Source organism: Taudactylus pleione, unplaced genomic scaffold (genome assembly GCF_031769625.1).
Source record: "Taudactylus pleione unplaced genomic scaffold, aTauple2 ptg000034l, whole genome shotgun sequence".
Taxonomy (NCBI): Eukaryota; Metazoa; Chordata; class Amphibia; order Anura; family Myobatrachidae; genus Taudactylus; species Taudactylus pleione.
Genome location: NW_028284436.1, coordinates 3,090,877 through 3,102,976, shown reverse-complemented (window position 1 = coordinate 3,102,976; position 12,100 = coordinate 3,090,877). Strand labels below are relative to the sequence as shown.

Sequence of the window (12,100 nt, the reverse complement as noted above, 5' to 3'; positions counted from 1 at the left end):
CCCTTCCACTAACGACCCTGATGCCTCCTGCTAGCCAACCCAGACAGTTTGCTCATTTAATGCAACGGTCAACATTTTTTTCCCTTGCCAAAAAAAAAAAAAAAAGTTGAAAAGGGGAGAAAGACTAGATGATCATGTCAGGCAGGAGGGGTTAACCGAAATGCATTCAGGAAATTTCTCACATCCTGCATCCTCGTCCCCTGTAACTGTATATTATGGTGCTGTTCTGCCCAGCCAGCTGATGAAAGCTGTTTCTCAGTCAGGATAAAATGTCAGAGAGGCTGAAGGCAGAACAAGGGTTTTCTCTCCCATTCCAGACATTTATACGGCTGATGTGTGTTAGCTGTGTCTTTATTTCTTCCAGAGCACAAGGTAAGACTTAAATACTTTTCCTGTAAACGCACGTTGCTGCATTGCTGCTGCCTTGGGCAAGTTTCTTCTTATTTCTCTGCTTTTATAGAAAAGCTAAAAAAAAAGAAAAACCCTTTTCGGTAACTTGTATTGCTGATTGCGCTCGCAGTGCCCATTGTTCTCCTGCCATATTGTTCTACTCTCTTTATATTGTTTTCATGTCTACATTTGCTGAGACGGAGCTGTACCAGTGTGGCTGTGGACGACAAACGTGCTAACGTGCTCCGTCTCAGTAACGCAGCCCAATTCTGTCCCCGCAGTAGCAAAGAACAGTGTCCTTGCTTTATGCTAGCAGGGCACCTGGCTAGTTTGTCTAGGAGTCTATGGGGTCTATTTACTAAGCAGTGTTAGGAGACAGAGTGAAAAGTGATAAGGTGCCAGCCAATCAGCTCCTAACTGTCATCTCACAGGCTGGGTTTGAAAAATGACAGTTGGGAGCTGATTGGCTGTCACCTTATCACTTTTCACTCTGTCTCCTAACACTGCTTAGTAAATAGACCCCTATATCTAACTTCAGCAACGTGTGGCACTCCAGTTGTTGTGAAACTACAAGTCCCATTATGCCCTCCTCCACAGCTGGGCCCATAGGGTGCCAGGTGTGTGGGTGCGGAGCATCCCAATACTTGTGTTGGCACTAGCCTGGTCTATGCATGGCATTGTTCGAGTAGGTGGGTGGTTGGGGGCATCTTGAGCACCCCCCATCATTTTATAAAGTTATAAATCATTTTATAAAGTTTCTCCTTGAACAGCACTGGGTACACTTGGTGGCACAACAAAAATAATAATAATAATATGTCTGAGATCCACAATTAGCCTAGGACTCCTTTATTTCATAGAATTAAAATAACGTACTACCAGATCACTCTTTGGGGTCTATTTACTAAAGGCCCCCATACATCAGCAATCGATTGTGGCAATTTTGCAATTTGCAGATGATTGTATAAAAAAATCTGCAGTGTATGGGCTTCACAGGTCGCAGATTGCAACCAAAAAGTGATTGGAATTGTTAAATCAGATTGTCCAACATGTTGGATTTCACAGATCGATTGGGGCTGTAAATTGCTAGTGTATGGACATGATCAGCAGATTTGCAGACCGTTACTAGTAAAATGATGGGCCCTTCAAGATTGGCATATCTGTGTTTGCTGCAATCGATCTGCAAATCACTGAAAAAGATCTGTAATGTATGGGCGCAGATTGCTATATTGGGAAATCCTAAAATCGGACAACAAATCTTCAAATTGTTCAATTGTGGTTTTCAGATTGCTGATGTATGGGGGCCTTTAGATGTTAGAACCCAACACTTATACCACTTTACACCTAAATTCCGGGTCTGACCCGGAGTTGGAACAGGGTTCCAATCTCGATCAGACCCGGAATTTAGCTGGCGCCAACCCAGGATATTCCTGAGTCGGCACCGTTCACACCGGAGCCGGGTCTGCATAGACCTGGCTTTTCCGGCGTTGAAATGGACGCTTGGAGATGACGTCATCTCCAAGCACCACTGAAGCTGGACCAATCGCCCGGCATGCGGCGCGCTCCAGGTCATTGTGACCCGGAGCGTGCTGTTCACACTGCAGGGTTTCACGGGTTTTGCCCATGTTAAACCCTGCAAGTTACCTGGGTTGGATTGCCGGGTCACTCCACCCGGTGATCCAACCCTCTCCCCTTTTACACCAAGGAGCTACCCAGGGTAACCCTTCAATAACCCGGGTTTTAGCTCCGGTGTAAAAGGGTTATTAGTAAATAAACCTCTTTAATTGGAGAAACAATAACCTGGCCACTAAGATCTTAACCCCTCTCTATAATATACGCCATAGATAGAAGTCCTACGTATATATATATATATATATATATATATATATGGGTGAGACAGCTTTTAAACCAAATGACCACTTCATCTGTAGGAGATTTACTGTGCATGCACAGAGGTGTCACTTATAACGTTATCTAAGTGCAATGCACGGGTCCGAAGAGGTTATTTTGCAGTCCTAAACTATCCTCAATGATCAACAAGTGTTCATAAACTATATTGTTAAGCGTTAAAACTAAATTTTTCATATCACAATACATGTTGCATCTTGTTCATTATGCAATGTAAATCATTTAGAAAACCAACCAATAACTACAGATACACACAGTTACTATTTAGAGGGTTATGAAATAATTATACAATTTAACTCTACATTTAACAGTGACAGGTATATAGAGCTGCTATATTGTTACATATTTATGACTACTTAGCTAATGCTCACTTTAACACAAGGCTCCTAATTTAAACTCAGTGCACTCCATCAGCCTAACAAGCCAGCTGATATGGTTGATAAATCATGCAAGCAGCGCGTTACGCACAGTGGTAATCACTGACCTCTAGGATTTGATTAGAAACCCACAACAGAAACTCAACTGCAACTCCCGAGGCTAAGCTATCAGGTACACAATGCTGTTATATAGAAATCCTTCATCTTTATATACAGAGCAAAACCACCTGGGACCAGATAATGATGATGCCACTTGCAGGGCACTTGATAGTTTTAATATTGCAGAATTTATCAGTTATTGTCAGATGAACAATCTTAATTCTTGCAAATAATATGTTATTTATAAAGCTGAATGCCCTATCTAATATTTACTAAAAAGTATCAATAATGCACCAATATATTCTGCACTGGAGGGGGAGGGGAAAGGAGGATCTAACGTGAAAACTAGATCTATGTATGGCTAACAAAACACATTAACATTGAAATTAATGGCATGGAAATGATAAATTGAAGGCAACTAGCAAAGAGTGCGAATGACATGCCCTTGATTAATATTACATAATATATAACGGCGATGAAACTAAACCTAATCTAGGATCATTAGATTAGGTTTCGGCAACATGATTCTTTCCAGGGGATAAGGAACTAAAGTCCCAATATTTCAGATGGCAGGGTATACTGGGTCTTGTAGTGCCACAAACGCTAGAGAAGCCACAGGCTGCAGGCATTTGTGTCTTTGGAGTCAAGATAAAAATTAAAATAACTATCCAATAATGACAAACCAGGCCTGTTATAAACATAGTACTTGCCTTATACTTTGTCCTTGCTACTGTATTATCTGAGCACTCAGTGCTTCCCATCAGCACAGTGTACAATTGGGGGAGAGGTACTAAGCTCTGGAAAGTGATAAAGTGGAGAGTGATAAACTACCAGCCACTCAGCTCCTAACTGTCATGTTACAGGCTGTGTTTAAAAAATTACAGTTAGGAGCTGAGTGGTTGGTAGTTTATCTCTCCAGAGATTATTATATCTGCCCCAATGTACTTAATGAACGCTCTCATAGACCTCGATTAAAGGAGCTGAGCATCACTGCTTGTAAACTCTGCAGGCAATATTGAATTTGGATCAAACAAGGTGAACTTGTCAGGAATAGCATGTCAGGTCCATTCGCTTACACCAGTGTTTCCCAAAACCAGTATTCAAAGTCCCCTAACAGTCTGGATTTTAAGTCTGGATTTTAAGGATAATTAAGCCACCTGTGCTGAAGTATGGATATCCTTAAAACCAGGCCTGGTAGGAGGTCCAAGTTTGGGAAACACTGGCTTAGGTCACTGGTTCTCAATACCAATCCTCAAGAAATCTCAACAGGTCAGGGTTTAAGGATTTCTTTAATCATGCATAGGTGAGTTAATCTTTTTTGCGGGGTTAGTTATTATCCCACCTGTTTCCTCAGACAGAAATCCAGAAGAAATTACCTATTGGGGTTACTTGAGGATAGTACTTGGCTTAGAATATTATTTTGCACTATATGTTAAGACATAATTCGTGGGACCTAATAACATATATTATGTGATATTAATATGAATGCGAAAAGCAGCTTTCTTTTAGGTTTTGTTTTTTGTTTGTGTTTTAAGATACGTCTGGGACCGGTTGTTGGGTGTGAATAAGCATAGCTCCTGTAGTATCACACATAACCACAAGGTGGCTGTAGAGAGCCCTTCCATTCTTCATTTGTCTCATTACTGTCCTGACCACAGAGACATTCACCCTTGGAGTTATGTATATAGTTTGGGTATGATACAGGTCATGCATCACAAATCATACAGCAAAAAAGGAAAACATATTTTAGCCAGGAACTTTGCACCTCCAGAACTCAGTAGTGAACTACATGGACTGTACAAAGTCAGGGTTATCCCTAGTGACTTACTCCACCAGTACAGGATGGATCAGCGTTCTAGAAGTGTAAACTAATTTCTAACCTGGGGTACATACAGGTGAGGAATAAATCACGAGTCAATGAAGAGAGGTGTATACATCTGGCCAATAACGGGGACTATTTGGAAGAAGAGTAGAGAAGGAAAACATTTTCACAAAAGAGTGACAGTCCTCAGAATAGACCAGAGGTTCTCAACCTGGGGTACTCCCGGTGATGTTCAGGGTGAGATATCCAGGTGATAATTAGACATATGGGGAATGCAGTGTCCTAGGGATCTCTATGAATCATGCATCACAGTAGAACCCTGATAACAAAATTACAAAGCCTATTCCTGTAACAGAAAGCATAGGTGGACTGTACATTTATTGTCAATTTGAAATTTTTCATAAACTGTAATATGTGAGAAATACTGTATATACAGTATGTATGATTCACTCTAATGACATTTAAAAAAAATATCTTGTTTAAAACATGTTTTGCTTTTATGTATTTCAGCGCCAACATTTTTATCCCATAGCAATTGTTAATTACAAATGTGCTGCTTTGCAAATACTTTGGGTACAAACAACTAAAGATGTGTGCGGATCGCCGTGTTTTGGTTTTCCCAAAACCACTTATGGCAAAACCACCCCCAAATGTTATGGTTCAGATTTCTTTAAAATTTTTATAAAACAGCTAAAATCATGTAATTTGGACCTGTTTGCATGCAATCCAAATCCCCAGATCCGGTTTGTACTGTAGATCTGAGATCCAAATTTACGAGTAGACCTGAGCCAGGACTCTGTTCTACTCAGAACCCCAAAAGTGATCTGAGCTGGAACTCAGTCGTTTGTGGGTGGTGACGGGTGGGGGGGCGTGCATAAATTATCCACTGCGATGTCCTACGCAGCCTGATGTCTCATAATGGGCCTTGTTGGTAGCAATTTCTGAGTAAGGTCAAGGCTTGTGCAACTGTGCGTGAGGCTACGACGGTACTCGATTGTACCGATGGTTAAGTAAAGTGGGCGTCCTTGTGTAATGCTGTGAGAGAATAGCGATTGCAATGAATTGGCATACTATCACAGTTGAACTGCGTCTCTAGAACACTGGTTAGAGTGTTATGGTAGGGATTATATTGTATTGGTTTTGCTACATACTTACCATTGACACTTCTGGTATTACAGTAGAATCACATATAACGGGTATTGTAATAAAACCTGAGGCCAGACAGCTGGATGGAAAGAAATGTTTGAAGTTTTGAACTTTTACTTACCGCTTACCAATTACACCATCAATCTTTTTTCTGATGTCTGATTGCAAAAGGGGTGTGTCCTGCCAGATTGGGGGAGTGGGTATAGGAAATGGGGGGGTGGTTTTCCCATTATTTGCATAACTTGGGTAGACCATGGACTTTACTGTTTTTGTCTCACTTTTTTTAGTGATTCCTATTTGGAAATGTTGGGTGTGTGGTTATGTACAGTAAGAATGCTGATACTGCAGTATGCGCACTCCACCCAGTACAAAACACTGTGCTCCCAAACAGTGGCGGATCCGGGGGGGGGCAATTGGAGCGATCGCCCCCCCTAGCGTTTTTGCCTCTCTCTGCTCCTCCTCCTCCTGCTCCTGTGTCGGGGCAATGCATACAGATATGCACAGCTCTCCAGTCCTCCTGACTAGGACACAACAATATCAGAGGAGCGGCGGCTCCTTCCTCCACCCTGTCCCTTGTATCAGGTGCCGGCAGTACTCAACCCCTCCCCCCCCCTTGAAAAAAAACAAACAGTTTTTTACCCACGTTCATAGCCCTGCCCCTTGCAGAATTATGCCGCGATTCGCAGGTCTATGGGGAGGGGGCGGAGCCAAAATGATTAGCATTTATAAGAACTGCATTATTTTAGTATCACCCACTCCCACAGACCCGCGAATCGCTGAATTATGCCGCGGGGGGCGGAGCCCAATGATGCAACTGGCCGGCATCGCCCCCATCAACAACCTGCTGCAGCATCTCAGAATCGGATCATAAAGTAAGTGAAAGTGTGTCTGTGAGTATGTACGTATATATGTGTGTATATATATATATATATATATATATATATATAAATAATGTGTGTATGTGTCCTATGGAATGTATGTGTCCTATGGAATAGAATGTGCAATACTATACACACACACACACACACACACACACACACACACTACACTACACGCCAGGAAAACCCCTCCTACGAATCCTGCGTTTGTCCCTGGCCGCACACTGAGTTGACGTCTGGCTGTGTGAGGCTGCACAGTATGAGTCACCAAGGGGAGGAGTTGGGACCAGAATGGGGAGGTGCCAGGATAGAAAAAATGAGGAGTCAGTGTTATTATCATTAAATTGCCCCCCCTAAATCAAAAGTCTAGATCCGCCACGCTCCCAAAAGGTCGCACGTGTTTTCCTTTAGCAGCAATATGGGCCTGAACAGAGTGATTTTTGCAAAACAACATCTTTTGCATTAATTAATGCGTCACATGTTATTGCCATCGGAAAGTCAGAGGGAAGTTTGGTAGCAAAGGGTGATGTTTTAGATGGAAGAGGCTACGGCAGAGGTCCCCAAACGCGGTCCTAACGGTTCAGGTTTTAGAGATATCCATGGTTTAGGACAGGTGACTTAATTAGTATCTCAGTCAATCTGATTTAACCACCTGGGCTCGACCATGGATATCTCTAAAACCTGAACTGTTGGGGAGCCTTGAGGACCGCATTTGGGAATCTCTGGGCTATAGGGTATATTTACAAAAGTTTGATTTTATTCGATTTTTGGTGATTTCGCATTCGATGTTGAGCATCAGAGATTTACTAAAGTCAAAAAGAAGCTTTTGCCCTTCTGCTCCATGGGAGGTTTCTGTCCTCCCTGACCTCGCCTTAGGACACCTGCGTTACGGTTTGACAGGACAAAATCGAATGTAAAATCGATTATAAAACCAAATCCCCTTCAAAATGGAATATCATCTAGATATTGATACTTTTATATAGACCAGCATAGGATCCCCTGATTTACTTTTTTTTTAATTGAAAATCAAACACAAAATGGAACACAACATTCCCAAAATAATAGACCTGCTTCATGCTGGTGATTTTAGCAGGCTTCTTGTGTTTTATGTGTATGAAAGTGTAAAAAAAAAGAAAAGAAAATTATGAAAATTATGTGCCCCTCCTCCAAAAGCGCAACCAGCACCGGGCTGTGTGATCCGATTCTGGTTGTGAAAATACGGGGGGAAAAGACGTAGGAGTGTCCCATATTGTCATCAATCAGCACTGGGCTCTTACTAGCAGGGTTGTAATGCCACAGCCAGGGGACACACTTGACGGGATCCCCTGGCCAAAGCATTAATCACCTGTTGAATTTGTAAATAAACCTTTTAATACATTCCTGCCTATAAACCTCTAAGATTCACCTGCCTAGAACCTCTAAGACAAAACCTGCCTATAAACCTCTAAACACAACGCTAATTGCATACGCAGTATGACCGCAAATGACAGGAGTGGAATCTGTGGTTCCAACGCACAAGTATTATTCAGGTAAAAGTACAGTCAGTTACACGCAATCTATACATACACAAGTTAGGCGTAAAAGGAAATAATACAGACCCAAGTATGGTTATACATACGCTGCGCCTCTGGACCCAGAGATAGACTTCTGACTAGATATCCTCAGTTCACCCAAAATTCAGCATGAACTGGCAAACCAGTGTTCGGACACATGTATTTATTCCCCCCCCCAGACTGAAACAGGACAAAGGGGGAACTTCCTGCTGATCTCATTGGTTCTCAGAGGAGAAGCATATGTAACGACACATTTAACAGGTTGTTTCAAATAGACTTTCCCTGCCTCTAACAGCCGGAGTCTTTCTGGTAACGCCTCCTGTAACATTCCATCAACTAAACATTTTGTTGCTTGCAAGTTCTGCGATCCGTAACTTGAGTTTGCATGATGCGATCTCTCCACCGATAACACCGGGATTCTGTAAAAAGCGTACGCATCAGAACGAAACCAAACACACCTTGCTTATCATGTATAATACCTTAGATATCAAAAACCTCTATTTCTTAGCATTTAAACTAACTTAACCAACTTGAATCATACAATTTGATGCTAATGGAACCTTGTGTGCGAATATGTAGTGTGTGAGTATTCGGGGTTTGATATAAGGACGCTAGTTATTAATGGGTGAGATTTAAGTGCATAATTTCTCATACACGAAGTGAACATCCAGCAGTGTGTATGGCTGAGGGTTGTAGTTCTACATGCCCTCTGTCAGCAGGCCCCCACCTGTTGTGTGTTTAAAGGAAAACAAAACCTCTTTTGTTCTCACAGACTCTTGTGTGAAGTGCAAATGTATTACCACCTCAAGCTGTGGAATTTGGGGCCATTCTGTCTAGGATTCAGACAAATCCAATTGTGTAGATATTATATTACAATTGCCACAACTATACTTTATCTGCATCCAGGGATTCCCAATTTGTATGTAAAAATACCCATTGTCTCTTCTTATTTACTTTTCCTCAGAAAGCTTGATTTTCCAGTTGCCCTTGGTAGGTTAACAAAAACATTGCCATCTGTTCTTAGCTCCTGAGTTATAACTTGAATTGACGCTGACCACAAAAATGGTGTCTTGCGATCTCATTTCCAAAATGGAGTCTTGTGGCCATTCGCAAGATGGCGTCGCCACGATTAAATTTTAAACTGAACTTGTCTCAGCCAATTATTCAGCTTCGACACACCCCACACTAGTCAGCCCTGGCTGGGGATTGCTGGAGAAATGGGGACCCCCTCAAAAAAGGGTGTCCCCCCTCCTCCGCCAGGGCTGAAACCCGGGGCTATCCCCCGCACCCCTGGGCAGTGGGTGCGGGGTTGATAGGTGTAAAATATAGAATTAAATGAATATATTTACAAGGGGACTATAGGTCCCAGCCAGCCTCCCCCACATGCCGGTACTTGGAGTCCCACCAGTACCAGCATTTGGGGCATTAAGGGGCCGCTGGTCTATTATTTTGGGGATTTTGAGTTAGATTTTATGTTGGGTTTATAGGTAATTTTATGTTCTATTTTGAAATGGACATCCAAAACAGAACAAGAAATCACTAGTTAAAACAACATCGAATTCGATTTTGTAATCTAACTCAAAATCGAATTCTAGTAAATGTGGGATTTTGACAGTGAAATCGAAATTCGATTTGATTCTATTTCAGGTGAGTGAAATCGACCATAAAATACAACAAAATATCCAATCAAACTTTTGTAAATATATCATATGTTGGAGGGTGGGAGCATGTAGCTGATACAGTTGCTTTTCCTCAGTGAATTGTTCTAGCAGCTAGTTGCATTTTCCTTGGATTGGAAACGGTGAGAAGGATGTTCTATCTCGACTGCAATCAGAAATGTTTTCACAGCGGTACAATCCCTGATTGTTTGACCTAAGAGTAAAGCTGTGTGAACGTGCAGGTTGAATCAATCAGGGCAGAACGTCAGAGCTTCTTATCAATGTTTAACACAACGCAACCTTCTGAGATGATGGTGTCACTTGGGCTAACTAGGCAGAGTACTCTGAACATATCACACCAATGACCGCTGTTATGGAATGCACAAAGTGCGTCATTCACAACAGTGCAGAAATATTCCCACGCAAATGCACTTATTTATCCACCACGCAAACATACTGTAGATAAAATTCCCACATTCTGGTTTCTAGCAGGAAAACCAGATTATGTCTACTGCTAGGGGATTGCAGCTGGGAATGTGCAGGGCTAATAGCGCGCTGTGCTGGCCGAGTGCTCTGCTCCAAAATTGAGGGTGTGGCCTCATTACCATAAGTCACACCTCCTTATGTGATGTTACCTGAGGGGCATGCCCGCATGGCACGCCTCCAAATAATGTCAGGCTGAGGGAAGCCTCACTAGCTGGGCTTCCCCCAGCCCTCTCACGGCACTGAATGGATGCTGCGCGCATGCGCCCAGCATCTATTCAGACTCCGGGGTGCCGGGACCACCGCACAGCTGCGGTGGTGGGAGTCCGCAACCCCCTGATTTGACTACCCGCGGGCCACTTCGGCCCACGGGTGGAACATCGGGACAGTACTGTCCCACTGAAATCGGGATGCCGGGGAAGGGTGCACCCTCAATGGGTGGCGCCCCTGTTCGACCGCTCAGGTCGAACACCCCTAGAGCCGGCCCTGGGAATGTGGATAGGATAAAGATTATAAACATGACTTCATATTTTAATAACGCTTTACTGAATTAAACTTTTATTTTTCTACTAAAATATTATCCGGTCCAGCCTAATTTTTGTCTGCAATTGTTCACGCGGGAAATGGGCAAATCGGGAGAAAGTAAGCACCGCCCCCAATCCACCAAACCTGCCCCCACATGTGCATTTTGTGATGAAGCGTCAACTGTTTAGCTTTGATCTGGCGCCTGTCAAGGTCCACAATTTGGGACTGTGTCGCCAAAAATCTGGAGAGTTAGGAGGTATTTTAGTGAGATGGTAACACATTTAGGGGCAGTCCCATCAGTCAGGTCACTTTAGTGCTTGCTGCAAAGCAGTAGTGTTTTTGGGGAAGGGATTAGAGGCGGCCTAGTTTGGTACTCTCCCAGGGCATGGGGCATGCATCCAGGCCCCCTGTGATAGCATGTCTAGACTGCACAGACTTACACAAATAAATTGCTGAGTTATGTGCACTGGGACTTTATTACATGACATTTTTGTGTGTTCAAATATTTTTACTACATTGATATTTGTACCAGAACTAATGAAAGTATGGGAGAACTTGCTATTACTAATACTTTATGAACGCCCTGCAAATAAAGTCCTTTTGCGGGAATGTAATGTCAAATGTTGCCAGCGGGATGCGGTTATAATCCCGACCGCTGGAATTCCGAAGGTAAGTAGCGGGGTTAGGGGGAGGGTTAGGGTTAGGCACTAAAGGGCAGGGACGTGTAGTCAGGGGAGACAGCATGTCCCCTGTCATACTCCTGAGATTTTAAATAAAAATTATTAGAATTATACAAAGAAGATATTTATAACTTATAAACATCTTCTTTGTTTATTGTAATCATTTTTATGGTTAACACTCACCAGCTTTGTGAAGTTCCCTGGGACTGCAGGGAGATGAGAGATGAGGCAGCAACAGCTCAGCCTCGCTTCTGTATAGTCAGACACTGCTTCTAGACCTGGGGACGGGGCCACACCACGGGCAGTAAGCGGCACAAAAAGAGAGCCAATAGAGGCATGCCTCTGAGTATGGGGGGGCGTGCCTTGAGCAGTGATGGACATCTTGGATGTGTAGAAGTGCACTGCAGTGTTGAGAGATTAGAACTCAGTCAGCAGCAGCAAGAGAAGACACAATGATGCAGGTAGGAGAATCAACAGACACTGAAGCTTAGTGTAGTGAGGGGAAAGTTACAGTGAGTTGGGGGTGAGACAGACTTCTATCACTCAGACCCATCTCTATGTGTGTCTCCCAGCCATTGACCTCA

At 43.0% G+C, this 12,100-nt stretch overlaps 1 protein-coding gene across 1 annotated transcript in view; it reads left to right on the top strand.

Annotated features, from left to right (window-relative positions):
- Positions 1-264: 264 nt before the first annotated feature.
- The window catches only part of ADAM12 (ADAM metallopeptidase domain 12), a 736,937-nt gene continuing 725,101 nt past the window's right edge, over positions 265-12,100 (top strand). Inside the window, exon 1 of the mRNA XM_088452195.1 lies at positions 265-372. Within this exon, the coding sequence (XP_088308321.1) occupies positions 270-372 (103 nt within the window). The 5' untranslated portion in view covers positions 265-269. The remainder of the gene's footprint in view (positions 373-12,100) is intronic.